Genomic DNA, 27453 nt, shown 5'->3' with positions numbered 1-27453 from the left:
CAAAATAGGGTTCAGAATAAACAATGCAGGCATTCCTGGCACAAAACTAACATTTCCTCTGTTCATTAGTTATGTTTTCAGCCTTTACAAATGAATTCCATTTTCACTTTTAATTCACTTAAGGAATTTTTTTTTCAAACCAAAAAATAGAAGATTTACTGTCATGCAATATTGTAATAATTGTATAAATAATATCAGCACATTGTAAATGTATATTAGATCCACCAGCTGGCGTGTATTAGACGTGTGAAGTCATTTGTTTAATCTTGAACATCGGCAAAAATTCCACATTTCCGCTACTTTGAGCTCAGTTTCAAGCCATTTCCATTACTTAAACCAATCAAAATCATCTCTATTTCTATAATATATCTTCCATTTTATCAAATGAGACCAAGAAATTGCAAATACAACTATAAAAAACATACGAAAAAAACACTGCAAAATCAGTTTTAATCAAAAATTATGGTCTCAGTTTTTCTCTTGTTATGCACTGTGTGCTGCAGGATTTGTTTTATGTGGTGCACACATACCACATAGATGTATTCTCTCATATCTAGGTCCAAATTTACTGCTCACAGCTTATCAGAGTGAGCTGAGCTCATGGCGTTGATCTATGGTTTGGACCCTAAACGTATAGCAGTAGATCTACGGTTTGGACCCTCAACGTATAGCCGTAGATCTACGGCATGGACCCTCAAAGGGTTAAGGTTTCACTTTATTCATCAGTTATTGCTACACATACACTGACAAAAATGTTAAAAATCACAAAATATAAATGATAACTTATGATGTGTTTTTATCCTTAGGAGTGTGGACACCAACATAGTACTGTACAGGTTTTCCCTAGCTTTATGCCAATATTACTGTTGTGCAATTTCCTGTTTCTATATGTAATCCAGGATGTGATATATGGTAGCTGAATGCAATTGGTACAGTTCACAAAGCACTTTGAAGATTTTTATTGTGCCGAATTAAGTACAGTGGTACCCCGAGTTTTGTACAGCTCCCAACTTGAACATTTATGCAAGTGTATTATTGTAAGTGATTTTGTAAGTGTAATTTTGGGAGTCTGAAATGGAATAATGTAATTTACTGTATTCCTTATGGGAACAAATTTGTTCGGTAACGGCACTCGAACAGCCTTCTGGAATGAATTATGGACGAAACTGAGGTTAATGCAGCTGCAAAATGCCATTAATTCATTTATAGGAAAAGATGAGAGACCTGTGTGTATTTTACTTTCCAGTTACTGTTAAGCCATGAATATTTCCTAGGTAGTGTTAGACATACATTGTGATGAATATTTTTACAGATACAGTACTGCATATTTTGAGGGTTGGTCTGTATAAGTTTTATTTATGCCAGTGCAGGAGGTCACTAGAATGAAAATGAGTTGTATTCCTGGTTTATTAACTTAAAAACCAAGTTGTTTATTTATAAAAAATAGTACAGTGTGTGATTGTTTTATACATGCTCATACTGTGGATTGGCAGTTTTGTAATATTAATTTGCTCCTCTTTAGCCTGTTTGCAAATGTAGAAGGGTGCAACTTGGGACAAGCTGTAACCTCCTGTGTGGGAGAGATCAGGAAGGTACAGAACTGCGTTTTGAATAGGAATAATAAATTTTAAAAGTAAAAATCATAAATTTTTTTATTCAGTGGAAGAAAAACTTGTGCATTGAAACTATCACAGTCTGTAATATGAGAAGATGTCATCAGTCTTTAATACGAGAAATGCCAGCAAAATGAGTTGATAACTTGGTCCCATTGCTAGTTGTAAGGCCATCAAAATTAGACAATACCCAACAATGCCAATACAGCCTCTCCTCACTCGGCAACGTACTCGTTTACCAACGACTCAGACTTACGACGGGCTCTCTGACCAGTATTCATACCTAAATAATGTATATTAGAGCTGATTTCCTCAATTCTATTTATTACAATATACAGTACACTACTGTATAAACATTTAAAAATATACCAGAAATGTTATATATGGTGCAAAGGTGACTCGACTGAAGAAGCCTATTGTGTAGACGAAACGTTTCGAAATAAAGATACCTAACAGTTGCACATGTGTCTTACCTAACAACCTTTTGGTATTTTATACCATTTTAATATTCAATATCAAAGATGGTTGACACAAACCCACTACCATTATAGTATGCTCCTCACTTAGCGACTAATTTGTTTACCGATGTGATCTTAGGAATGGAAGTCCGTCGTTAAGTGAGGAGAGGCTGTACTCAGTTTTAGGTCAATACAGGTACCATCAAAATTAGCCGTTGTCCAATGATGTTGATACTTTGGCACACCCATTTGCTATCTTTGGGGTTGTTTAAATTACTTTCCTAAATTAAAGATGGCCAAGACCCTAGTAGGTTTAGCACTTTGTTTTGATTATAATAATAGAGATGGCCAAACACACCATTGGGCAGAAAGCTGTACTGCTTAAAATATTTAATAATGGTAGTATTTCTCAGTTTGTGGAGATTATTTTGTTAAAAAAATTAATGTAGTAATGTATGATTTGAAGAAGCAGAAAAATTAACTTTAATACTGTCTAGTAAAACTTAACAAAGTGTGTATTTATGGTTTAACTGAGAACACATCATTCTGACCAGAAGTTGAAGGAAAAGGCAAAAAAAGAGAAAAACTAAAGGTTTAAAGTGTGTGTATTCTTATGGGTGGCATAGCAAGTTTGAGGCATGCTACAGTATTTGCTTAAAACATTGAGTGTAAAACTTAATCTGCTGAAGCATATTTAAATGAATTTGGTACATAGCTTTGTCTTTGAAACTGATGCCGTATCTAACCTGTGGTACATATGAGGGAAGATTACATATAATAGAGGTGTGGTACAATATATGCTCAGTTGCTGAGAAAAGAAAATCTACACCTGAGATAAAAGAATCTAAAAAGATTAGCTATGATGATGAGTACCAGTGCTGCTTGCAGAAATAAGGGCAGATTACTTACGATAAAGAAAAAGTGCTTGCTTATGCCTCTTATAGGGTTTGCCAGTGAACAAGTATCCGGTTCATTGTTACACTAATAAACGCCAGTGGTGTACACCAAACCTTATGACTGACTAGCTAAAAATACTATTTTGATCCTCAGGCTAGAGTTCATTGCCAGAAGTCAGGCTTTTTAAAGACTCAGATGATTTTGCTTTAGTATGATAATTACTATGTTTATGCACCTTTTGAAAAATTACTTTTTGGCAATACTTTTTGCTACTTACATACCATCTTATTGCATGTCTCTGAATCCCACTCATCGATCAGTAAGTAATTAAGAAGTTGCACAATAAATAAAATAATGTGAATTTTAAAGAAACCGAATAATAAGAAAAATTTCAAGATGACATCTATCATCTAGTTGTAATTGTGATTAATTTCTTGCAAAATCAGTCTTGTGACTGGTGCTTTCAGACTACTACTTGAGCTATTGCTTTATAAGTTTTAAATTGCCATATGTTATTAAATGTTAAATTCTTATAAGGTCAGGATATCAAGGGCAAGTTTTTCACTAGGAGTGATGCTTGCAAGGCAAAATTTGTCCACAAGTGTAGTAGACAGACTACATTTAGAGCATATCTTTTTAGATTACATTTGATTAAGTTCCATTGTTTAGAACAAATTGTAGTCTTATAAGTCAAGGTTTTGCTCTGCATATAGTGTTGTTCTACCTTTAGAAGTGATAACAGGATAATGGATTTCTCTTTCAGAGAGGTCACATCTTTACTCAAGCCATATACATACCAAGTGTAAAGTGTTATATGCTATTCTGATCTAGATTAATTAACCAGCATATTCTGATTTGGCCCCATTAGCAAGAGATTAGAAGTTTTAATTTCTTAAAAAGAAGTTTAATACAGGCAGGCCCCTCTTTACAGCATTTTGCTAATGCAATGTTTTCATTTATACCAGTTCTTCATTTATTCAGACTTCCTACACTAAATATATTCACCACTCACTATACGCTAAGGACAAAAGTATTTTAAGATAAGTAATGTGTGTACTGTATATGCATTTTTTTTTTTAGGCCTAGTTCCATTGTTCAGTATATGATAGTTTAAAAATGTTATCAGGCCTTTATATGCATTTGAAAGTGAAGAAAGCTGTTTCACTCTACAGCAGTAGCCTGGAACCTAACCTGATATATAAGCAGGGCCCACCCATATGTTTTGCCGAAGATGAAGTTTCTGAAGGAGTATAGAAACAGTTCACAAATTTTTTGTAAGCCTTCATCTAGGTTCCTTTTATCAGGTGAGTTGCCTCCATATTTCATGGCCCGGGGAGCACGGCTCTCAGGTTATGATCCTGATGATGAGGAAATGGCAGAATTTGAAGAGCTTCAACGGTTAAAAGAAAGACCTGAAGATATGTCTTTTATTGACCGGGTGAAGCTTTCAGTGGAGAAGTTAGTCGAAAGAGTGGGATTCTTTGGTATCCTTGCATGTGCATCTGTAAGTAGTACAAATAGTATTTGATTTGAGATTGAATTTCAGTAAATTTGTTGTCATGAAGCTTATTAAGAGATTGAAAGAAATATATAGTATCAGAAGTTAGTAGAAAAATCTTAAAGCTCTGGATGTATGCAGAAAATTAAAGATACATAATAAGATGACAAGAATAAGAAAAAGTGATGGATTTAGGTAAATAAGTATACCCCAAGGGTATACATGTAAATGTTACTATTAAAATTCTCTTCTCTTGCAGATTCCAAACCCTCTCTTTGACCTTGCTGGCATCACATGTGGTCACTTTCTTGTTCCTTTCTGGACATTTTTTGGTGCCACTCTGATTGGGAAAGCCATCATAAAGATGCACATTCAGAAAATGTTTGTCATTATAGCATTTAACGAATCGTTGCTTGCCCGAGCTGTGGGATTGTTAGCATTTGTACCTGTAATAGGAAGCAAGTTGGAACAGCCGTTTAAATCCTTTCTCGAGAAACAAAAGAAGAAATTTCATAGAAAGCCTGGCACCAGTCCAGAAAGCCAGGTATGTATAGCTTTATTTTTGCTGTTCATAATTTATTATTTTCTGTCTCATATGTGCAAGATTTCAGGTACGTCTTGTTACTTCTACTTAGGTTGCACTACACTTACATGTACAAGCATATGTATACACACCCCTCTGGGTTTTCTTGTTTTCTTACTAGGTTTTGTTCTTGTTTATTTCCTTTTATCTCCATGTGTGTTGTAAGAGGTGACTAACATGCCAGGAGCAAGGAGCTAGTAACCCCTTCTCCTGTATACATTACTAAAGTTGAAAAGATAAACTTTCGCTTTTCTTTTGGGGTCACCCTGCTTCGGTAGGATATGCCAGTTTGTTGAAAGAAGAATAATTTATTATTATATGCATTGTCACAATAACTAGCACTTTTATGGTGATGAGTATTTGCTCTTGGATGCAGGAATAACTTGCTCTTCAGGGTGAAGAGAGCATGTTCTCAGGTAAATTTCTTAACATATTTGTGTGAAAATGTATTATCATTCTCCTAGGTAGTAGGTTGGTAGACAGCATCCGCCCAGGGAGGTACTACCGTCCTGCCAAGTGAGTGTAAAACGGAAGCCTGTAATTATTTTACATGATGGTAGGATTGCTGGTGTCCTTTTTTTCTGTCTCATAAACATGCAAGATTTCAGGTATGTCTTGCTACTTCCACTTACACTTAGGTCACACTACACATACATGTACAAACATATATATACACACCCATCTGGGTTTTCTCCTATTTTCTTTCTAGTTCTTGTTCTTGTTTATTTCGTCTTACCTCCATGAGGAAGTGGAACAGAATTCTTCCTCCGTAAGCCATGCATGTTGTAAGAGGCGACTAAAATGTCGGGAGCAAGGGGCTAGTAACCTCTTCTCCTGTATATATTACTAAATGTAAAAGGAGAAACTTTTGTTTTTCCTTTTGGGCCACCCCGCCTCGGTGGGATACGGCCGGTGTGTTGAAAGAAAGAAGAAAAAGGAGAAACTTTCGTTTTTCCTTTTGGACCACCCCGCCTCGGTGGGATACGGCCGGTGTGTTAAAAGAATTATCATTCTGTATTAAGGGAAGAAATAAACCAATTTTTCTGTCATTATATAGTGTAAGTGCTGCAGCTTTTCCATCTTGGTTCAGTATCAGTCCTAGAACAACGGATTTAGTAGTGTAATGGGGTAGTTGTCAGCCAATGGGGTCAGTCACAGAAGACAAACAGCAACATATAAAAATGCTTAGCAGGACTGGATAACTTTGCTATTATAATACATGTATTGCCTTTTCTTTTGTAACACCTGAAATTAATAGAATAACCTACTTAAGCTTTGCAAAATAATCTTTTCTTTCTAGAAACCGGCCATATCCCACTGAAGCAGGGTGGCCCAAAAAGAAAAACAAAAGTTTCTCTTTTTAACTTTAGTAATGTGTACAGGAGAAGGGGTTACTAGTCCCTTGCTCCGGCATTTTAGTCGCCTCTTACAACACGCATGGCCTATGGAGGAAGAATTCTGTTCCACTTCCCCATGGAGTTTGCACAGTAATGTATGACATATTTTGGAAGTTAAAGAACCTGTTTATTCTTGTGGGATCATTGAGACTGTTAGTGATAAAAGGTTGATAAATTAAAGTTGCGTTTGGAGGGAGGGGAAGAGGGAGTTTCATGATATGAACCCCTGACATCAGTAGAGTGCCAAAAGGAGCAGTGTCAGAGATGAGGATTGATTTTCTTATTTTAGATGATAATATGTGCTTCAGCTAATTATGCAAAATTTGCCAAAACTGAAATTTTTATTTTTCAATTTCAGGATGGAGTAAATATTATAGCCTGGATTTTTGAAAAATTTATTCTTCTGATGGTGGCATATTTCATCATTAGTATTATAAACTCCTTTGCTCAGAGTTACCACAAGAGAAAACATAAAATGGAAAGGGAGAATAAATTAGCGAAGGACTGAAAGGACTGTAGCATGTAGTTCGGATGATGCGACTCCAAGTGATTTATAAAAAATGTATAGCTTGGTGGAGAACGCTGGGTAAATATGTAATGATCAGGGGGTGAAAAATTTAAGTTCAAATAATTATTTAGTAAACCAGTACATTTTGCTTCGAGTATAAATGTTTTTACGTTTAGATATATTGTAGGAATAGCAAGCTGAATATTAGTTTACAAGACTACAGTAGATCCCCCACTTAATATATTAATGCCTTCCAGAAAGCTGTAAATCAGTTGGAGAGAGCCTGGAACCTATTTTCCCACAGACTCCTATGTTATAATTACAAATGTGTTTCCGAGTCATAATATTCCATATCTAGTTTTACTTGATTTCCTTGCTAAGAATAATTGCCCAGTAATTTGCTTTCTGTATTGTTCCTTTTTCCTTAGAAATAATGAAAACATTGTTTAAATAGTGTATGCACTATAACACAAAACATCTGAGAAAAAATTATCCACAATTCAGTCTTTGGCTGGCTGGTGTCCATTTCTTTTGACTTAGTGTATGACACTTAAATTGAAAACCAGCCATAGGATTTCATTCATAGTACAGTTAGCTCATTGGATTTCCTATGTCCAAATTTATTTTTTTCTGATAATTCTTTATTAGAAATATCAGTTTAGGTCAATTTTAGAATAAGATTTAAGTTGATAATGTTAAGAACAGGAAATGCAAGACGGTGAATGTAAACCATGTTGCAACAATGGTTGAACACCTGCAGCACCGATTTCCACTGTTGCCTCTCTGGTCCTTCATGATCATGAGTGTAAGTCTGTGTTTATAAGTCAGTAATTGGTTCCAAACTGCCACTGCCCTGAAAGCAGAACATTTTGAGTCAGAAATTTTAAATTGGGGATCTACTGTACAGGGTCAAAGTCATTAGCAGATAAGTGCAAATGCTGTCAGGGATTGAATCTTGGACCTGCATGTAGAAGTCGGGTACCATATGCTCCACCCTACTGATGCATCAGTTGTAGTACTGTACATACTTGTCTTTTGCTCAGATGTCTACAGTTTGAACCTCAGCAGGTCTAAGGGTTATATGCATTAGTCTATAATTTTAAAGAAATTGTAAAATTTGTTGTACGAATTTAAATAGTATATCAGGAAAGTAGTTACACAATGACCTAATGTCTTTATTAATGATGTCTTGTTTGTTGATAATGCTTTGATTTGTAATAAAAAAGGACAACCTCCACACAATTTCCAGAGTTTTCCACCAAATGCTTGTTATTGACATTCTTTTGTGTAACATGAGAAATGATTGTGAGTACTGTGTGAAGTTGGATAATGTACTATAAGTGTAACTAATGTGTTAGGCCTAACTAAGTTAAGTGAAATATTAGAAGACATTTTAACCCGTAAACGATCCAAACGTATATATACGTTTTTTCAACATTTGAAAGTATGTAAGAAAAGTAGATCTTCTTTTTTTTTTTTTTGTACATTTGAAAATGTGTAAAAAACTTTGATCTACTTTTTTTTGTTATATTTAAAAATATGTAAAAAAAAACGTAGATCTACTTTTGGAGCACTACACATGTGAACGTAGATCTGCTTGGACCGTTTACGGGTTAAATTGAGGATGAAGCCTCATATCTTATGGGAAGCCTCTGTTTAAAGAGTTGGTTCCTGTACTTTAATGTTTGATATTTGTTTTAGGATTGTTTTTAAAATGTGATGGGTGTAAAGTGTATATTATAGTGCATATGGGTTCAGAAATAGTCAAAATTTCGTATATGTGATAGTAAACACATTTGGAAGAAAACGGCAAAGTTATCCATAGCCTTTTTAGTGAAACTAATCTTGAAAATAAATATTTTCATGACCTCTTGATTGATCTCATAACACAGGATGAACAGAATCTGTATATGAAAACGAAATCGGCCATAGGATCAAATGCTACACAGGTGTGCTTTATTTTTAAAAAGCACATGACTAGTTAAGAGACTATATATCTTGTCTTGTAAATAGCCATGTAAAGTATAACAGTGAGACTTGTGAATATTTATACATTTTTTATATGCCAAAGAGAGCGGAAGTTTCAGCGTGTCACCAAGCATGTGTAGTCACACACACGCGTACGCACGCACGCACACGCACATGCACGCACACGCACACACGAGCGCGCGCACACGCACACACACACGCACACACATGCACACACATGCGCGCACACACACACACACATGTACACACAAGCACACATGCACACACACACATGCACACACACACACACACATGCACACACACACGCACACACACACACATGCACACACACACATGCACACACACATGCACACACATGCACACACACACACACATGCACACACACACACACACATGCACACACACACACACATGCACACACACACAAAATGCCATATTTAAAAGCAGCACTCTTGCACAGTGACACTTGATATTCATCTGTATCGGGTGTTAAATAAAAATATACTGTAACATGAGTTCAGCTTTGTTTAAAGCCACTGTCTTTCATGCTTAAATTGTGTGTCAGTTTACATGCAAAGAATATTAGCAAGATTGGATTGCTATCAAGATGTTAATAGGAAATTTGCTAATTCACCCTCCTAATTATCCTTTTTTATGAATTTTATAGTAAGTTATCATTTATGAGTGTTGCCTAGTTTGTAAGATTCTTACTGATTTATCCCTGAAGGGAGGTGCCTTGATGCCCATGAGGGGCCCTTGATCCAAGGAACTGGACTTGCCCTTCCCTTTCTTGGACCGAACCTGAATAACGCCCATTCCCTAGGTGCTCTTATGACCTCCTGTGGATTTACCATTCCCCTAACTAAAATAAATCTTTCTGATACATTTGTGATAGCTAAATAAATATTTCCAGTTGCTTTTACTTTCATGAAAAGATAAATAACCCTTACTGTTTGTGGTTCTTAACTTGTGCTATGAATTAGTTGATAGGGATGTTCATATTTACCTGTTCATTTATTAAGTTTTTGAGATAATCTTGGATTATGGCTTTAGTCTTGAAAAATGAAAAATTAGGCTTTCCTTGTATGAAGATAAACTAAGAGGCTTAAGGAATATTATAAAGAGTATTATTATTATTATAATCAAAAAGAAGCGCTAAGCCACAAGGTATAAAGAGTATGTTAAACTGTTTATGCAAAATATATTCTAGATATAACATTATTTCTGCTGGAAAGGTCTCTTGAGTAATAAAAAAGTCAATAAGGCAAGAACTTGTCTATCTTATTTTAAAATTCATGATTTTTTTTCCTGAGACTAAGAAGATAGCTACTCAGGATAAAATATTATCAAAGCTATAACTCAATGGAAAAAGTAATAAATTTAAAAACATTTTAGAAGTTTAGATTAATTCTTATAATTATAAAAGGGAAATTAGGAGAATGCATGTAGAGGAGTTGTGGTAGGTCTTAGAAAACTTTAAAAAGAGTACATATTTAAAAATGACTGATGAAGATGTATGGGTTTAAGATAAAAGGCCTTTATGAAAGGGGGCAAGAAAGAACAATGTTATTTTGAATACTTCAGTACTGCAATTTGAGGCAATTTTTTTTTTTTCAGTACCAGATGATTTGTTATAATTAGTATGGTTATTAATGCCAAGAAAGTTGCTTTTAATTAAAACTTTAATATGTACAAGAAAATTCTTATCCAGCATTTTTTCTTTTTTTTTAATAGTACGTACTATTACAACTCATGATTATAGTATTTACCATGTATACTTGAGTATAAGCCAATGGTGTGTATGGAGCAATCCCTGACTTTTGTTAAAAATTCTTTGTCATATACGTATCTCGTGTATAAATCTACCTTAATTTTTGAAGGACTTAAAAAATGGTCAAATTGTTCTGATGCGAAAAAAGTACTGAAAACAAAAACAGTTCTAACAACTTCACAGTATTTGTGACCAAAATAAAGGCAGCCCCAACACCTGATAAACATAAGAATAAAGGAGCATTGCAGTAACTATACTTGCTCATGCTATGCAGGTCTTGCTCACACCCAGCCATTATACTTAAGAAATATACATAAGAATAGAGGAATACTGCAGAAGGCCTAGTGACCCATGCTAGACAGGTCCTTCCCATAAAGGAGGTTCCTTGATGCTGGTAAGGGGCTCCTAATCCAAGGGATTAGACCTTGCCTGCCCTACCAGCCTCCCCTTTCTTCCCATCCTTGGCTCAAACATGAATGCTTCCCACTCTGCCAGGCACTATGACCCTTACAGGTTTAGTGACCCCATTAATATAATTAGGCATGTCCTATTCGCCCAAGCATTATGTAAGAATCGAGGTGCAATATAGCAAGGTTGGCCCTGCTCATAACCAGCATGTATTTATTTGGTAGTGATGTCAAAAAATTGTAGATTTATTGCCTACATTTCTAGTTGTCGGCACATTTAACGATGTCAGAGCATGTGCAGGTGGTTGACTGGCAGGGAAGGATGGGGGTGATGATTGGCTGTGGGGAAGATTGAGGAACAGGCGGGTGACACTTTACTCCTCTCTTAACCTAGTTCAGCTTACTGTACTCGCTCTCTCCCATAATAATTATTATAATCATTGGGGACTGCTAAACCCATAGGATTATACAGTGCACATGGGAGAGGGATGAAAGGTATTCAGGCTCAATTCAGGGAACTGGAGTGCAGATTTAATTCCCTAGATCAAGAGTCCCTCACCAGCATCAAGGACCCTCCCTTGAGGGGGGCTCTTCTATGCAATTACTTTCAGCACTTTTCTAAACCATAATAGACGAATGGTATTTGGGACCTGACGAGCTGTTGGGGTGTGAGCAGGGTAGTATTTAATGAAGGGATTCAGGGAAACCGGTTATTTTTATATAGCCGGACTTGAGTACTGGAAATGGGAAGTACAATGCCTGCACTTTAAAGGAGGGGTTGAGATATTGGCATTTGGAGGGATATGTTGTGTATCTTTATATGTATATGCTTCTAAACTGTTGTGTGCTGGGCACCTCTGCAAAAACAGTGGCTATGTATAAGTGAAGTGAAAGTGTTGAATGTTGATGAAAGTATTTTCTTTTTGGGGATTTTCTTTCTTTTTGGGTCACCCTGCCTCGGTGGGAGACGGCTGACTTGTTGAAAAAAAAAAATATATATATATATACATGTATATGTATATATATATGTATATATGTATGTATATATATATATGTAGTAGGTTGGTAGACAGCAACCACCCAGGGAGGTACTACTGTCCTGCCAAGTGAGTGTAAAACGAAAGCCTGTAATTGTTTTACATGATGGTAGGATTGCTGGTGTCTTTTGTCTGTCTCATAAATATGCAAGATTACAGGCATGTCTTGCTACTTCTACTTACACTTAGGTCACACTACACATACATGTACACGTTTATTTATACGCACTCATCTGAGTTTTCTTTGATTTTATCTTAATAGTTCTTGGTCTTATTACTTTTCCTTTTATATCCATGGGGAAGTGGAATAAGAGTCTTTCCTCCGTAAGCCATGCGTGTTGTAAAAGTCAACTAAAATGCCGGGAACAATGGGCTAGTAACCCCTTTTCCTGTAAAGATTACTAAAAAGAATAAGAAGAAGAAAATTGTCAAAGTGGGAAGTCTGAATGTGCATGGATGTTGTGCAAATGATAAGAAAGAGATGATTGTGGATGTTATGAATGAGAAGAAACTGGATGTCCTGGCTTTAAGTGAAACAAAGCTGAAGGGGGTGGGAGAGTTTCAATGGAGAGGAATAAATGGGATTAGGTCAGGGGTTTCAAATAGAGTTAGAGCTAAAGAAGGAGTAGCAATAATGTTGAAGGATAAGCTATGGCAGGAAAAGAGGGACTACAAATGTATAAATTCAAGGATTATGTGGAGTAAAATAAAGATTGGATGTGAAAAGTGGGTTATAGTAAGCATGTATGCACCTGGAGAAGAGAGAAGTGTAGAGGAGAGAGAGAGATTTTGGGAAATGTTGAGTGAATGCGTGGGGAGTTTTGAATTAAGTGTGAGAGTAACGGTGGTTGGGGATTTCAATGCTAAAGTGGGTAAAAATGTTATGGAGGGAGTATTAGGTAAATTTGGGGTGCCAGGGGTAAATGTAAATGGGGAGCCTTTAATTGAGCTATGTGTAGAAAGAAATTTGGTAATAAGTAATACATATTTTATGAAAAAGAGGATAAATAAATATACAAGGTATGATGTAGCACGTAATGAAAGTAGTTTGTTAGATTATGTATTGGTGGATAAAAGGTTGATGGGTAGGCTCCAGGATGTACATGTTTATAGAGGGGCAACTGATATATCGGATCATTATTTAGTTGTAGCTACAGTTAGAGTAAGAGGTAGATGGGAAAAGAGGAAGGTGGCAACAACAAGTAAGAGGGAGGTGAAAGTGTATAAACTAAGGGAGGAGGAAGTTCGGGTGAGATATAAGCGACTATTGGCAGAAAGGTGGGCTAGTGCAAAGATGAGTAGTGGGGGGGTTCAAGAGGGTTGGAATAGTTTTAAAAATGCAGTATTAGAATGTGGGGCAGAAGTTTGTGGTCATAGGAGGGTGGGGGCAGGAGGAAAGAGGAGTGATTGGTGGAATGAAGAAGTACAGGGTGTGATAAAAGAGAAAAAGGTAGCTTACGAGAGGTTTTTACAAAGCAGAAGTGTTATAAGAAGAGCAGAGTATATGGAGAGTAAAAGAAAGGTGAAGAGAGTGGTGAGAGAGTGCAAAAGGAGAGCAGATGAAAGAGTGGGAGAGGTACTGTCAAGAAATTTTAATGAAAATAAGAAAAATTTTTGGAGTGAGTTAAACAAGTTAAGAAAGCCTAGGGAAAGTATGGATTTGTCAGTTAAAAACAGAGTAGGGGAGTTAGTAGATGGGGAGAGGGAGGTATTAGGTAGATGAAGAGAATATTTTGAGGAACTTTTAAATGTTGAGGAAGAAAGGGAGGTGGTAATTTCATGCACTGGCCAGGGAGGTATACCATCTTTTAGGAGTGAAGAAGAGCAGAATGTAAGTGTGGTGGAGGTACATGAGGCATTACGTAGAATGAAAGGGGGTAAAGCAGCTGGAACTGATGGGATCATGACAGAAATGTTAAAAGCAGGGGGGGATATAGTGTTGGAGTGGTTGGTACTTTTGTTTAATAAATGTATGAAAGAGGGGAAGGTACCTAGGGATTGGCAGAGAGCATGTATAGTCCCTTTATATAAAGGGAAAGGGGACAAAAGAGATTGTAAAAATTATAGAGGAATAAGTTTACTGAGTATACCAGGAAAAGTATATGGTAGGGTTATAATTGAAAGAATTAGAGGTAAGACAGAATGTAGAATTGCGGATGAGCAAGGAGGCTTCAGAGTGGGTAGGGGATGTGTAGATCAAGTGTTTACATTGAAGCATATATGTGAACAGTATTTAGATAAAGGTAGGGAAGTTTTTATTGCATTTATGGATTTAGAAAAGGTATATGATAGAGTGGATAGAGGAGCAATGTGGCAGATGTTGCAAGTGTATGGAATAGGTGGTAAGTTACTAAATGCTGTGAAGAGCTTTTATGAGGATAGTGAGGCTCAGGTTAGGGTATGTAGAAGAGAGGGAGAATACTTCCCGGTAAAAGTAGGTCTTAGACAGGGATGTGTAATGTCACCATGGTTGTTTAATATATTTATAGATGGGGTTGTAAAAGAAGTAAATGGTAGGGTGTTCGGGAGAGGGGTGGGATTAAATTATGGGGAATCAAATTCAAAATGGGAATTGACACAGTTACTTTTTGCTGATGATACTGTGCTTATGGGAGATTCTAAAGAAAAATTGCAAAGGTTAGTGGATGAGTTTGAGAATGTGTGTAAAGGTTGAAAGTTGAAAGTGAACATAGAAAAGAGTAAGGTGATGAGGGTATCAAATGATTTAGATAAAGAAAAATTGGATATCAAATTGGGGAGGAGGAGTATGGAAGAAGTGAATGTTTTCAGATACTTGGGAGTTGAAGTGTCGGCGGATGGATTTATGAAGGATGAGGTTAATCATAGAATTGATGAGGGAAAAAAGGTGAGTGGTGCGTTGAGGTATATGTGGAGTCAAAAAACGTTATCTATGGAGGCAAAGAAGGGAATGTATAAAAGTATAGTAGTACCAACACTCTTATATGGATGTGAAGCTTGGGTGGTAAATGCAGCAGCAAGGAGACGGTTGGAGGCAGTGGAGATGTCCTGTCTAAGGGCAATGTGTGGTGTAAATATTATGCAGAAAATTTGGAGTGTGGAAATTAGGAGAAGGTGTGGAGTTAAAAAAAGCATTAGTCAGAGGGCAGAAGAGGGGTTGTTGAGGTGGTTTGGTCATTTAGAGAGAATGGATCAAAGTAGAATGACATGGAAAGCATATAAATCTATAGGGGAAGGAAAGAAGGGTAGGGGTCGTCCTTGAAAGGGTTGGAAAGAGGGGGTAAAGGAGGTTTTGTGGGCGAGGGGCTTGGACTTCCAGCAAGCGTGCATGAGCGTGTTAGATAGGAGTGAATGGAGACGAATGATACTTGGGACCTGACGATCTGTTGGAGTGTGAGCAGGGTAATATTTAGTGAAGGGATTCAGGGAAACCGGTTATTTTCATATAGCCGGACTTGAGTCCTGGAAATGGGAAGTACAATGCCTGCACTTTAAAGGAGGGGTTTGGGATATTGGCAGTTTGGAGGGATATGTTGTGTATCTTTATACGTATATGCTTCTAAGCTGTTGTATTCTGAGCACCTCTGCAAAAACAGTGATAATGTGTGAGTGTGGTGAAAGTGTTGAATGATGATGAAAGTATTTTCTTTTTGGGGATTTTCTTTCTTTTTTTGGGTCACCCTGCCTCAGTGGGAGACGGCCAACTTGTTGAAAGAAAAAAAAAAAATATATATATATATATATATATATATATATATATATATATATATATATATATATATATATATATATATATATATATATATATATATATATATATATATATATATATATATATATATATATATGTAAAAAACTGAACAATAACATTTGTTTACATTATCCTATGTAACCATGATTTGCATTTCATATGGATGCTGTGTGACCCCTTGTGGGTCTAGCACTCCCTAATAAATAGAATGAATGAATTTCTTATAAACTGAAGAGAGGTTAAACTTTGGTTAGCTTTTGTATTGAAACTAGGGGAGAGGATGTTTTTCCACTCAGTTGTGGATTTGCTATTATTATTAGAATCGTAACTTAAGTGCTAATTCCACAAGGTTCATTAAGTGCTGTAGGGCAGGATGTGCTTAAGATGAAATATGAAAAGATCAGAAACTAGCAAGTGTTAGGAGTATGGAAGAGGTAGATGTGAATTTGCTATTCTCTTCATTATTTGCAGTATGTTATGGATGTTTAGAGTAATAACTGCTGTATAGTCCTTGTGGCTTAGTGCTTCTTTTTGATTATAATAATAATAATAGAGTAATAACTTGAACCTAATCTAAAAAACTTAAGGGAGCTTAGAACTTGAAACAGTGCATGGCCTTGGTCTCCCTGGTGCCTGTCCATGGCTTCCTGCTGTGTTCAGCTGAAATGAAACCACCGGATATTATCAAATTTATTTGCATTAAATATTGAATGTGGTCAGTCTATAGCTTCCTGATGCACCAAAAAAAGTAGGAATCTAGTGTAACACTGCACTGTATCGTCCATGTGGGCTTAGTGCTTACTTTTGATTATAAAAGTCACAGGGCCTCAATATTTAAGGATTTTAACATTGATAGTATTACTGCTGACTTTCTTTTTTACTTTTAGAATGTGGTCCTAAACCCTTGACCTATACTCAGGTGTATAAGGAATATCTTTAATCTTGCAGTGCCAGTTTGAATTTAGTCAAATATTTTCCACTCTTACAGCAAATGACAAAAGCTTTGTTGTAGCAAGGGTGTTCTCAATAACATATAGATTACATAATTATTATTATTATTATTATTATTATTATTATCATCAAAACTAAGCACTAAATCCACCAGGGTATATAGAATACACTACAGTACTTAATAAAATGGGAGTATTGCTATGTATATATGATTTAGCGCTTGATTTTGATTATAATATTAATATGTACAGTGGACCCTCGGTTATCGGCTATTCTTGTTATCGGCCAACTCGGTGATCGGCCATTTTTTCGGCTTCCAGTCATCGGCCATTTCAGACGCATCCATCCGCTGGTTGGGGCCACTTGTGCGTCAGTTTGGCTGTGTCTCTCGGTGTGTGAGGAAGCTCCTGCTCATACATCCAAACCTTTTGCTTCTTTTTCATTGTTTTTTGTGGGTTTTTTGCAGTGTTACTACGAAATAAGTAACCATGGCTCCCAAGAAAGTTCCTGTAGTAAAGAAAGTGAGAAACACCATGGAATTTAAGCATGAAGTGATTAATAAATGAGAGTGGTATGTGGGTGCTGGAACTTGCCAGGATGTACGGGAAAAAAAAAATCAATAATTAGTACATCCATCCTGGCAAAGAAAGAACAAATCAAGGATGCTAATGTTGTGAAAGGAGTAACTTTTCTGATGAAACAAAGGTCACCAATAATGGAACAGATGGAAAAGTTATTATTATAGATTAAGGAAAAACAATTGGTGGGACACAGTGTTGTGGAATCTATTATTTGTGAGAAGGCAAAGCAGTTACATGAGGCTCTTGTACAGAAAACTCCTGGAACAAGTGCTGCTGGTAGTGAATTCAGGGCTAGCAAAGGCTGGTTTGAGAGATTTAAGAAGCGTAGTGGCATACACAGTGTTGTAAGGCATGGAGAGGCTGCAAGTTCTGATAAATGTGTGGCTGAAAAGTATGTAGCTGTATAGCCCTTGTGGCTTAGCGCTTCTTTTTGATTATAATTATAATGAAAAGTATGTACAGAAATTCAAGGACTATGTAAAGGCTGAAGGATTTGAACCCCAGCAAGTATTTAATTGTGACAAAACAGGCCTGTTTTGGAAGAAAATGCCAAACAGGACCTACATCATGCAGGAGGAAAAGGTACTGCCAGGACACAAGCCTATGAAAGACATGCTTACTCTTTTGTTGTGTGGTAATGCTAATGGGAATATTAAAGTGAAGCCTTTAGTGGTGTATCACTCAGAAAATCCCAGTGTTCAAGAAAAGCAATGTCATCAAGAATAGATTGTGATGTAGAAAGCTAATCCTAAGGCATGGGTCACAAGGCAAATTTTCAAAGGGTAGGTTAACGATGTGTTTGGCCCAAGTGTGAAAAAATACCTCCTGAAAAAAAAAATTGCCACTTAAGTGCCTCCTGGTACTGGACAATGCTCCTGCACATCCTCCAGACTTGGAAGACCAAGTGTTTAGGGACTTCAGTTTTATAAAAGTGAAGTTCTTGCCTCCTAACACCATTCCTCTCCTCCAGCCCATGGACCAGCAGGTCATTGCTAACTTCAAAAAACTCTACACCAAAGCAGTGTTTGTAAAGTGCTTTGAAGTGACCTCAGACACTAAGTTGACCCTAAGAGAGTCCTGGAGGAATCACTTCAATATCCTCAATTGCATAAGCTTTATAGGTAAGGCTTGGTAGGGAGTGACTTCCAGGACTTTGTGGCCAGGTTGTGTTCAAGAGAGGGATTTAAGGGTTTGAGGCTGACCCTGACCTTGTCGACCCTGTGGACTCTATGGTGGCACTGGGGAAGTCCCTGGGATTCAAATTCAAGTTTATTCTCTATAAAGATTACAATGTTGAATATACAGAATTTGGTTGTTGTGTGGTTTACATGTAGTAAAATAATGATTACAGAGTGTACCACTAGAACGCCTAGCATGGCTAGGCATTTCGGGCAGACTTAGTTTAATTCTTTATTTTAAAATATTACAAATTATTAGGTAAGTTGGTATTATGGCTAAGTGACTAAATACTAGTTTGTGAGTTTAGCAATGTGAATGCTTTTGTTTTGGCACAGTACATAGTTTCAGTATTGGAGTATCATAGGATTCATTATTTTAAGATTGAGATTAATATTTCTGTTTATGGTCAAATGGGTGAGTGAGTGTAAGTGTGAACCACCAGGTGGTATTCGTGTAGTTAGTTGATGGGGTGTATCAGGGAGATAAGATGTTTTCTAATGGTAGTTTTGAAGGTGATGAATGTGTCTGCAGTTCTAGAGTTCTCAGGTAGGGTGTTCCAGATTTTAGGGGGTTTGACATACATTGAATTTTTGTAAAGGTTTAGTCGGACACGGAATGTCGTAGAGATGTTTGTGTCCGGTGTTATGCCTGTGGGTTGGAGGCGAGTGGCGAGGATGTGGAAGAGTTGGTGGAGGACCACAAGGAAGAGCTAACCATTGAAGAGCTACAAGACCTTCACCCCTCAAGGAAGGTTCCTTGATGTTGGTGAGGGGCTCTTGATTTAGGGAATTGGATCTGTGCTCCAGTTCCCCAAATTAAGCCTGAATGCCTTCCACATCCCCCCCCCCCAGGCGCTGTATAATCCTCCGGGTTTAGCGCTTCCCCCTTGATTGTAATAATAATAATAATACAAGACCTTCAACTCGAATAGCAACAGACTGCAGCTGAGGAACTTGCTTCAGAGGAGGAGGAAGAGGGAGTGAAGGAGGTGTCTTCTTCAGAGATTAAAGAGGTGTGTGCAATGTGGACTAGGGTGCAAGCTTTTGTAGAGAAACACCACCCTGACCAAGCTGAAACAAGCCATATCTGCAACATGTTCAGTGACAAACCCTGTCCCATTTCAAGGAAATCTTAGAGATGCCAGAAACAGACCTCTATGGACAGATTTGTTGTGTGACAGGGGTCCAGTGACTCTCAAGCTGGTCCTAGTGGCATTAAAAGACAAAAGGGAAGTAACCCCCAGAGAAGGCTTTGCTACCTGAAGGAGAATTAGTGTGCATTACCTAGCAGAGTTTACTGCCAGAGGGGAATCATAGGCCTGTTTCCCGTGTGAAAAAAATAATAATAATTGAACGTTGTGTCAGAGGAAAGAAAGTCTCCCTGAAAGCATTGAGTATACATAGTGTATAGTGTATACTACAGTGGCTCCCTAGTATATTGATGATAAAGGCTAAAGTGTCATTTGAAAACAGGTGAATTTGTAAATGAAGTGATAAGCCTATAGAGGCCAGAAACTTACCACAGGTCAGCTGTTTTTAATAATCTTCCTGGCCTGCTAGTGTACTCGCATATAATCTAGTGATACCAGTGAATAGCAGAATACAGTGTTGTAGTAGCAACTAACCAGTATTATAATGGTACTTAGTGGAGTGGAGTGACTTTCATTAGTTTCATTTTCTTGAAATACGAGACGTTACTGTGAATTTCATATAACCTGTAGTTACCAGCGGTCGCAATATACACAACGAGAAGCAATTATTACTACAGAAAAAGCGTCCTTCCTCCAAAATTTGCACCAGTCAACTATAGTGATAATATAGCATTTATTGTGGTGGAGACGGAAAAACAAAAATAGAAAAGCCAGATACAGCGATTGATAAACAAAGAGGTCGACTGTACGTCATTGTAGGAGCTGCCAGATATCACCGGCTCTTCAACACGCAAGTTATACTTTTGTATCAGTCAAATCACATATTACTCGGGTAGATAATTTCCAGTAGATCCTTCATGTGTTAGCTCAAATCACCGACCAGTATGTTTTAAATAAGTGACCCACTGATCAGAGCAGATCGACTGGTCCGAACCCTTGACTGGTCCGAACCCTTGACTGGTCCGAACCCGGGACTGGTTTCAAACAGTTTCGTTGGACAATAAAGCAGACTGTAAACGGATGGGTTTGTAGGCGCCCTTATAAACACAAACATTAAAAATCAGGAACGTGACGGTAAGCTGTCCAATATACAAAAAGAGTTAGAAACAGAAATACAAATAGCTAGAGCTTCATTTAAGGTTATTAATATAATATTCAAGAGGTTGCTAGTAGACTTGCAGTAAATCAACCATTCAAATCATTATGAAGCTGTGTGTAGTCTGTGGTCAGTCAAACAAACGGGCTACCACATGGATAAATTGTCATTTTTGTGGAAATTGGTGTCACGCTCCTTGTGCAGATATCCCAGAACTAGCTACAAGCAGTATTAAAACAGAGAAGTGTTTTTGGGTATGCCCAAATGAGGAAAATCTGTGGACTAAAATCACAAGGGTATTAAAAGAGGATAACATCAAAGCTGCTTTCATAGAAAACCTGGAAGCTTTCTACAACAGATGGGAACATAAAAAGTCCGGGCTGAATGGTACTGCCCTTGATACTGGCCATGTAGTCACAAACTGTAAGGCTGGAGGTGATGTCCTGGTAGTCAGTAAATGTAGGGCTGATAGTGCTGTCCTGGGAGACAGTAATGGTGAAGCTGGAGGTGCTGTCCTGGGAGACAGTAATGGTGAAGCTGGAGATACTGTCCTGGGAGACAGTAATGGTGAAGCTGGAGGTGCTGTCCTGGGAGACAGAAATGGTGAAGCTGGAGATACTGTCCTGGTAGACAGTAATGGTGAAGCTGGAGATTTTGTCCAGGTAGTCGGGAATTATACGCAGGAAGGAATACATATAAATGACCTCATAGAGGACAGGAGCCATAGTAGGGAAACAAGTGTAGTCAAAGATAAGATAAAACCAATATTGCAAACCAGAAATACCGCAGGAAATAGCAAACAAGAGGACTCCAATAGCAATAGTGAGGATAAATTACCAAAAACAACTGGTGGGAGCTCCATTGTTGGTGCTAAGGAGGATAGGAATAAGACAGGGAAACATGCACCAACAGGGAATACAGTCACAGAAACCCAAGGCAAACGGAAACCAAGCCTGTGCACATACTATGCACTTGGTATCTGCTGGCATGGGAAATCTGGAAAAACAGATGGGACATGCAACTATGACCACCCTAGAAAATGTCATGCCCATATGACAACAGGAAAATGCAAACTCCCTTCCTGTAAGCTTTTTCACCCTGAAATGTGTACCTCTTCAGTACAGGAAAGACTGTGCTATAACTTAAATTGCCAGGCATACCATCTAAAGGGGACAAAAAGATACAAAACATCCAGGCCATGGGAAAACCTGGGTAGCCACAGCCACTCAAGAGGGAGAGGTTTTTTAGTGCCAGGAAGGAAAAAAAACTGGCAGGAAATGGCAGAAATCGTACACCAAATCCAGTCATTCCTGGAGTGGAACCACAGTCGATGGCCTCCACTCCAAACCAACAGATACAGATACTAATGCCGGAAAAAAAATCCCCCCCCAGTACCAACAATACCACCAGTCCGATAACATTCTTCTTTGCAAATATACAGGGTCTAAAGCCAGCAATAAACAACAAAATACCTTTCATCCGTGGACTGCTTGCAGAGGCAAAGGCAATGTTCGCGGCTTTCACTGAGACCCACATAAAGGATCACTTGGACAACGAAATATGGATCCCAGGTTACAACCTATACAGATGTGACAGAGTGAACAGGCAAAAGGGGGGGGTTGGCCTGTACATTGCAGAGTCACTTGTTTGCACAGAACTGCTTAATGCCTCAAATGACGTAGTGGAAGTTTTAGCAGTAAAGGTCGAGAACCAAAACCTAGTCATTGTGGTAGTCTACAAGCCTCCGGATGCAACATCCCAGCAATTCCAGGAACAGCTGTTAAAAATTGACCACTGTCTGGAAAATCTTCCAGCTCCTGCACCCAACATCTTGCTCCTGGGGGATTTCAACTTAAGGCACCTAAAATGGAGGAATATAGCAAATAATATTGTTGCAGTAATAACACCAGGAGGCAGCTCTGATGAAAACTCACACTCACACGAGCTTTTAAATCTCTGCACAAAATTCAATTTAAACCAGCAAATAATAGAGCCTACTAGACTGGAGAATACACTAGACCTCATCTTCACTAACAATGATGATCTGATAAGAAATGTCACCATATCAAAAACAATATACTCAGATCACAACATAATTGAGGTTCAGACATGTATGCGTGGAGCCTCAGACCGACAAAATGAGACTAGTCACGAGGGAGCATTCACCAAATTCAACTTCAATAACAAAAACATAAAGTGGGACCAAGTAAACCAAGTCCTAACCGATATAAGCTGGGAAGATATACTAAGCAACACAGACCCAAACTTATGCCTAGAACAGATTAACTCGGTGGCACTCGATGTATGCACAAGGCTTATTCCTCTAAGAAAAAGGAGGAGTAGATGTAAAATAGAAAGAGACAGGCGCTCCCTTTACAGGCGACGGAAAAGAATAACAGAGCGGCTAAAAGAGGTCAATATATCAGAAATGCGCAGGGAGACACTGGTCAGAGAAATAGCAAGCATCGAACTTAAGCTAAAAGAATCCTTTAGGAGTCAGGAATCGCGGGAAGAACTAAAAGCCATAAATGAAATCGAAAGAAACCCAAAGTATTTCTTCTCCTATGCCAAATCAAAATCGAGAACAACGTCCAGTATTGGGCCCCTACTTAAACAAGATGGGTCCTACACAGATGACAGCAAGGAAATGAGTGAGCTACTCAAGTCCCAATATGACTCAGTTTTTAGCAAGCCGCTAACCAGACTGAGAGTCGAAGATCAAAATGAATTTTTTATGAGAGAGCCACAAAATTTGATTAACACAAGCCTATCCGATGTTATCCTGACGCCAAATGACTTCGAACAGGCGATAAATGACATGCCCATGCACTCTGCCCCAGGGCCAGACTCATGGAACTCTGTGTTCATCAAGAACTGCAAGAAGCCCCTATCACGAGCCTTTTCCATCCTATGGAGAGGGAGCATGGACACGGGGGTCGTCCCTCAGTTACTAAAAACAACAGACATAGCCCCACTCCACAAAGGGGGCAGTAAAGCAACAGCAAAGAACTACAGACCAATAGCACTAACATCCCATATCATAAAAATCTTTGAAAGGGTCCTAAGAAGCAAGATCACCACCCATCTAGAAACCCATCAGTTACACAACCCAGGGCAACATGGGTTTAGAACAGGTCGCTCCTGTCTGTCTCAACTACTGGATCACTACGACAAGGTCCTAAATGCACTAGAAGACAAAAAGAACGCAGATGTAATATATACAGACTTTGCAAAAGCCTTCGACAAGTGTGACCATGGCGTAATAGCGCACAAAATGCGCGCTAAAGGAATAACAGGAAAAGTTGGTCGATGGATCTATAATTTCCTCACTAACAGAACACAGAGAGTAGTCGTCAACAGAGTAAAGTCCGAGGCAGCTACGGTGAAAAGCTCTGTTCCACAAGGCACAGTACTAGCTCCCATCTTGTTCCTCATCCTCATATCCGACATAGACAAGGATGTCAGCCACAGCACCGTGTCTTCCTTTGCAGATGACACCCGAATCTGCATGACAGTGTCTTCCATTGCAGACACTGCAAGGCTCCAGGCGGACATCAACCAAATCTTTCAGTGGGCTGCAGAAAACAATATGAAGTTCAACGATGAGAAATTTCAATTACTCAGATATGGTAAACATGAGGAAATTAAATCTTCATCAGAGTACAAAACAAATTCTGGCCACAAAATAGAGCGAAACACCAACGTCAAAGACCTGGGAGTGATTATGTCGGAGGATCTCACCTTCAAGGACCATAACATTGTATCAATCGCATCTGCTAGAAAAATGACAGGATGGATAATGAGAACCTTCAAAACTAGGGAGGCCAAGCCCATGATGACACTCTTCAGGTCACTTGTTCTATCTAGGCTGGAATATTGCTGCACTCTAACAGCACCTTTCAAGGCAGGTGAAATTGCCGACCTAGAAAATGTACAGAGAACTTTCACGGCGCGCATAACGGAGATAAAACACCTCAATTACTGGGAGCGCTTGAGGTTTCTAAACCTGTATTCCCTGGAACGCAGGAGGGAGAGATACATGATTATATACACCTGGAAAATCCTAGAGGGACTAGTACCGAACTTGCACACGAAAATCACTCACTACGAAAGCAAAAGACTTGGCAGACGATGCACCATCCCCCCAATGAAAAGCAGGGGTGTCACTAGCACGTTAAGAGACCATACAATAAGTGTCAGGGGACCGAGACTGTTCAACTGCCTCCCAGCACACATAAGGGGGATTACCAACAGACCCCTGGCAGTCTTCAAGCTGGCACTGGACAAGCACCTAAAGGCAGTTCCTGATCAGCCGGGCTGTGGCTCGTACGTTGGTTTGCGTGCAGCCAGCAGCAACAGCCTGGTTGATCAGGCGCTGATCCACCAGGAGGCCTGGTCACAGACCGGGCCGCGGGGGCGTTGACCCCCGAAACACTCTCCAGGTAAACTCCAGGTGGGTCCACTGTATACATGAATATAATAAAAATAATGACAGATTTTTGATGCCATACAAAGATGTGAACTTGTTTGCATCTACGAATGTAGTGAGTAGTCTCGTATTTGAGATTCATTAAATTGTATTTCTTGTGGGAGATGCGTTGATGTTGATGAGTGGGTCTTGATCCAAGGAACTGGACTTTTTCTCCTCTTCCTTGGAGTGAACCTTAATACCTTCTATTTCTTAAGTGCTATGTGACTACAAGTTTAGTCTTCCCACCCCGATTAAAATAATATAAATTGGTTTTACGTTGAGCTTTGATATATCTTAAAGGAATATGTACTGGTATATAGAACAAACACATTTGTTTTATATTAAAAACAGTATCTTTAGTACTAAAATGGTGCACTAGGATTAATAGTTGGCATAGTTCATGAAATAATAAAAACACTTTAATTGCATAGTATACGGATATTTGGAAAAGATTACTGATATTGAATCTTAAGGACCCTAATCCCAAATTTTTTTCACGAGGCCTGGTTTGAGACTGGAAGTTGGGGGAGGGGGATGATCCCAGGATCATTGACAGATATATGTATTTGGTTTATTGATGAATTTGTTTGTTTTTCAAGAAAATACAAATGAATCCTCTAAAGATGCTGGATATCACAAGATTAGGTGGATGCAATGTATTGCACAAGCAGATCTCATGATGTCAGGACTTGCTCTTTTATATGACTTTAGTTGTATCTGGGATTAATTATGTTTTGAATATTTTACCGAGTCTTGTTAATATGCTGTCATGTTATTTTGAAGCACTCTCCTAAGTATAATAAGGTACAAGTTTGGGTATGAAGACAATATATTTGCACAACAGGCTTCTACTCAGACTCAGTTTCACTCAAGTCATGGCTTGATAAAGCTCTACCCTGAACAGGAGTTCCCAGCACCAGGTTGTTCTTCATAATGTCTTCATTCTCATACTTTTTGACATTACACCTGTACATCCATGTATAACTTGATCCTTTATGTAAATGCTAAAGATTGACTGGAATATGAGTAGCTCTTAATCAGTCAATTTTAAGAGTAAAATTCTTTTTAAGAGATTTTTGATATGAAGATTTGGATATATGATTAATTAATGTGTTATGCCACTAATCACTAATACAAAAATAATTTCAAGTTTATCAGACCACCTCATAAATGTCTGACAGTGAAGTTGTGGTTATATGGTGACTTGTCAATAAAACATTTTATTACTGTGGATATTTAAACAAAATGATCTTTTCCACCGTCCACAAAAATATCTGCAACTACGAAATAGAAACTATTTACACCAGACTAGTGAATGTTGGGAGAAGTGTTTTCATGATAATTAAAGTAAGGTACAAACTAATTACTGCCCTTATTTCTTTCTCTGCAACCTTATACAATATTTCAAAGTGCATTTTTTATTATTTTTTACATTTTTCATACTTTGCAATATTTAACATATTAAGGCCAGTACTGACATACCATTAGTATAGTCTTGGTTGTGTACTTTATTCTTCTGAAATATAATGTCCTAGCTTTTTTAATCAGTCTTAAATACAGTGTTGTATATATTTAGAGTGAATGAATTGTGCTCATTTGTTGTCATTTTATTTCTGTCGTATTATTTATGCTTTGTAAAGCACAAATTTTCAGTCATTTTCTATTATGAAATGTGAGTAGGTAACGTAGGTTATATATTATCATTGGTACTGTTGGAACTTATTCGGTCCGAGAAGTCCCAACGGGAAAAAACACACCGTTCAGGCGATTTTTCCATAAACATTTTTAATCTCTATGCCCCAGCGAACCAGCTTCGACCTGATGCTTTACCAGATCGCATCAATAGTGAACCTACCATCATTCTTGGAGATTTTAATGCCAGACATAAGAATATTGGTGGGTCTATAACAAACACCAATGGAACTAAACTAGTGAGATTGCTAAATGAGCATGATAATGTTCGAATTGTGGGCACTACTGAGCCTACTCACATATATGGTGGCATACTAGATCTGTGTCTTGGATTTAATACATCATATACGATGCATGACTCTGTCATAGTTGATGATCTTCTATCTGATCACTTCCCAAGACTAACAACTGTCAATCTTGATCACATCTCCAGCAAGACTGTAGG

General features: G+C 38.0%; 1 protein-coding gene and 2 long non-coding RNA genes across 10 annotated transcripts in view; 1 reads left to right on the top strand and 2 right to left on the bottom strand.

The window, feature by feature from the left end:
- Nucleotides 1–10334, top strand: part of LOC128697429 (vacuole membrane protein 1) — a 42441-nt gene extending 32107 nt beyond the window's left edge. For all 8 annotated transcript variants that reach the window (XM_053789084.2, XM_053789081.2, XM_053789085.2 and 5 more), the window contains 3 exons: nucleotides 4273–4472; nucleotides 4726–5010; nucleotides 6805–10334. In XM_053789084.2, the coding sequence (XP_053645059.1) occupies nucleotides 4273–4472; nucleotides 4726–5010; nucleotides 6805–6954 (635 nt within the window). In that variant the 3' untranslated portion in view covers nucleotides 6955–10334. The remainder of the gene's footprint in view (nucleotides 1–4272; nucleotides 4473–4725; nucleotides 5011–6804) is intronic.
- Nucleotides 10335–16567: 6233 nt separating this feature from the next.
- Nucleotides 16568–20647, bottom strand: LOC138853971 (uncharacterized). The gene is made up of 2 exons (XR_011393155.1): nucleotides 20119–20647; nucleotides 16568–17346 (listed from the first exon to the last, which is right to left on the bottom strand). It is a non-coding gene; the product is annotated as an uncharacterized lncRNA (long non-coding RNA).
- Nucleotides 19187–19745, bottom strand: LOC138853972 (uncharacterized). The gene is made up of 2 exons (XR_011393156.1): nucleotides 19516–19745; nucleotides 19187–19332 (listed from the first exon to the last, which is right to left on the bottom strand). It is a non-coding gene; the product is annotated as an uncharacterized lncRNA (long non-coding RNA).
- Nucleotides 20648–27453: the final 6806 nt, after the last annotated feature.

The sequence above is a fragment of the Cherax quadricarinatus genome, chromosome 44 (genome assembly GCF_038502225.1).
Source record: "Cherax quadricarinatus isolate ZL_2023a chromosome 44, ASM3850222v1, whole genome shotgun sequence".
Taxonomy (NCBI): domain Eukaryota; kingdom Metazoa; phylum Arthropoda; class Malacostraca; order Decapoda; family Parastacidae; genus Cherax; species Cherax quadricarinatus.
This window is presented reverse-complemented; position numbering and strand designations above follow the sequence as displayed.